At 38.3% G+C, this 1,602-nt stretch overlaps 1 protein-coding gene across 2 annotated transcripts; it reads right to left on the bottom strand.

Annotated features, from left to right (window-relative positions):
• Positions 1-529: 529 nt before the first annotated feature.
• Positions 530-1,067, bottom strand: LOC112518670 (calmodulin-like protein 3). Of its 2 annotated transcripts, XM_025126448.1 has the most exons (2): positions 837-1,067; positions 530-770 (listed from the first exon to the last, which is right to left on the bottom strand). In XM_025126448.1, the coding sequence occupies exons 1-2, from the start codon at positions 1,049-1,051 to the stop codon at positions 530-532; spliced, it is 456 nt and encodes a 151-aa protein (XP_024982216.1). In that variant the 5' UTR covers positions 1,052-1,067. The 2 variants fall into 2 exon arrangements, with proteins under 2 accessions (XP_024982216.1, XP_024982215.1); XM_025126447.1 differs by having other exon boundaries at positions 530-1,067.
• Positions 1,068-1,602: the final 535 nt, after the last annotated feature.

Here is a 1,602-nt window from a genome sequence, read left to right as displayed (position 1 = left end):
TTTTGGCAAAATAAGAGCTTGAACTAATCAAAACCTTTGATATAATTGAAATCCTGTTTAAATGGTCGATCGAATAGAAATACAGTTCACAAAGGAATTGACTTCGACTTCGTTTCTTCACTGCGAGGCCAAAAACGTAGTTTGAAGATTCTAAAGATTTCGAGAAAATCTTGATGAATTATGTTTGATTTTGTTGACGAAGAGGTATGAGAGAATACAGGTTTTTAATTAAGCTTAGTTTTTTGAGTTTATTGGAAAAAAAAAACCTGCCCGGTTTTTCATAAGCTTAACAGATAAGCCATCTTTTTGAAACGCTAGCGTTTCAACAAGTTGAACCATGTGTTTTTTCACTTTTTTTTAATTACGGTCTTTTATATTATTTTTTTAGGTCATTTTACACTGTCATCTAGTTTACGAGTTAAATTGAAAATTGTAATGAGAAAGCAATAAAAAAAGAGAGGATAGATTGTTGGATTGAATTTGGAACCCCATGGGGTGATCACACAAGATGGTAACAAGAAAAGAAGTCTCAAGATGTTTGCAAAGCAGCAAATGTGCCACCTCTCATCATCTTTCTGAACTCTCCAAAATCCACCACCCCATCTCCATCCTCATCCACCATCTTGATCATGAGCCAGCATTCGTCGATGGTTCGACCCTGTCTCAGCCCGAGCGACGACAACACGGACGTAAGCTCGTCAACCGAGATGAACCCATCTCCGTTCTTGTCAAACACATTGAATGCCTCTCGGATATCCTCTTCTTCATCCCTTTCCTGCATTATTGCTTCATGGAACACGTAGAACACTTGTTGTATTTCCTCTTCTTCGTCCCACTCCTCCATTATTGTTTCATACAACCCCCGAAACTCCTCCATGTTCACGGATCCATCACCGTTTGTGTCGATATGATCAATCATGTGTCCAAGATCGTCCTCGGGGATGTTGATCCCGAGGTTTTCAAGAGACATGGTTAGCTCTTGAGTGGTGATCTTGCCGTCGCCATTGTGATCGAACATTTGGAAGAGATGATGAATCTCAGAGAGATCCATGAAGAGAGATTGGAGGTTGTAGAGATGTATGAAAGGAGGAGGGTGGGTGGGAAGAAGCAAGAAAGGTAGAGTTGTGATCAAGATCAAGATCAAGAAGATGAAGAGATTTCTATCAAATATGGATTTTGGGGGAAATTGGTTTTTAAAGAAGAGATTGGAGGATAAGGAGTGAAGACCCATCAAAATCGTACTTAGAATTTTTTGGGGTTTTCTTGGTGGAGATTAAAGTTGGTTAAGAATACCGTACACGTCGTTTTGTAATACGAGTCTGAATGATTCGAGCTTCTAACGAGCTAATTGAGTTCCGAGCTTAATAGTAATCTCGAACACAAAACACAGTTCGTCCGACTTAATGAGTCGAGTTCCATAATATGAATATTCAATTCGACTCGTTCGAAAGCTTTTAAACGTTATGAGTAGAAATGCGTCATTCGAACATGCACTTTTTCGAGTCAAACGTATTTATATGTTTATAAGTTATATAATCAAAATATATAAATTATCGAGTTTGAGCAAATAAACGAGTTAATTGCTCTCGAGCTCGGTATTTT

This window comes from Cynara cardunculus (genome assembly GCF_001531365.2).
Source record: "Cynara cardunculus var. scolymus isolate 2C chromosome LG 9, CcrdV1, whole genome shotgun sequence".
NCBI lineage: Eukaryota > Viridiplantae > Streptophyta > Magnoliopsida > Asterales > Asteraceae > Cynara > Cynara cardunculus.
Note: the sequence above shows the minus strand (reverse complement) of the source record. Positions and strands in the feature narration are given on the sequence as shown.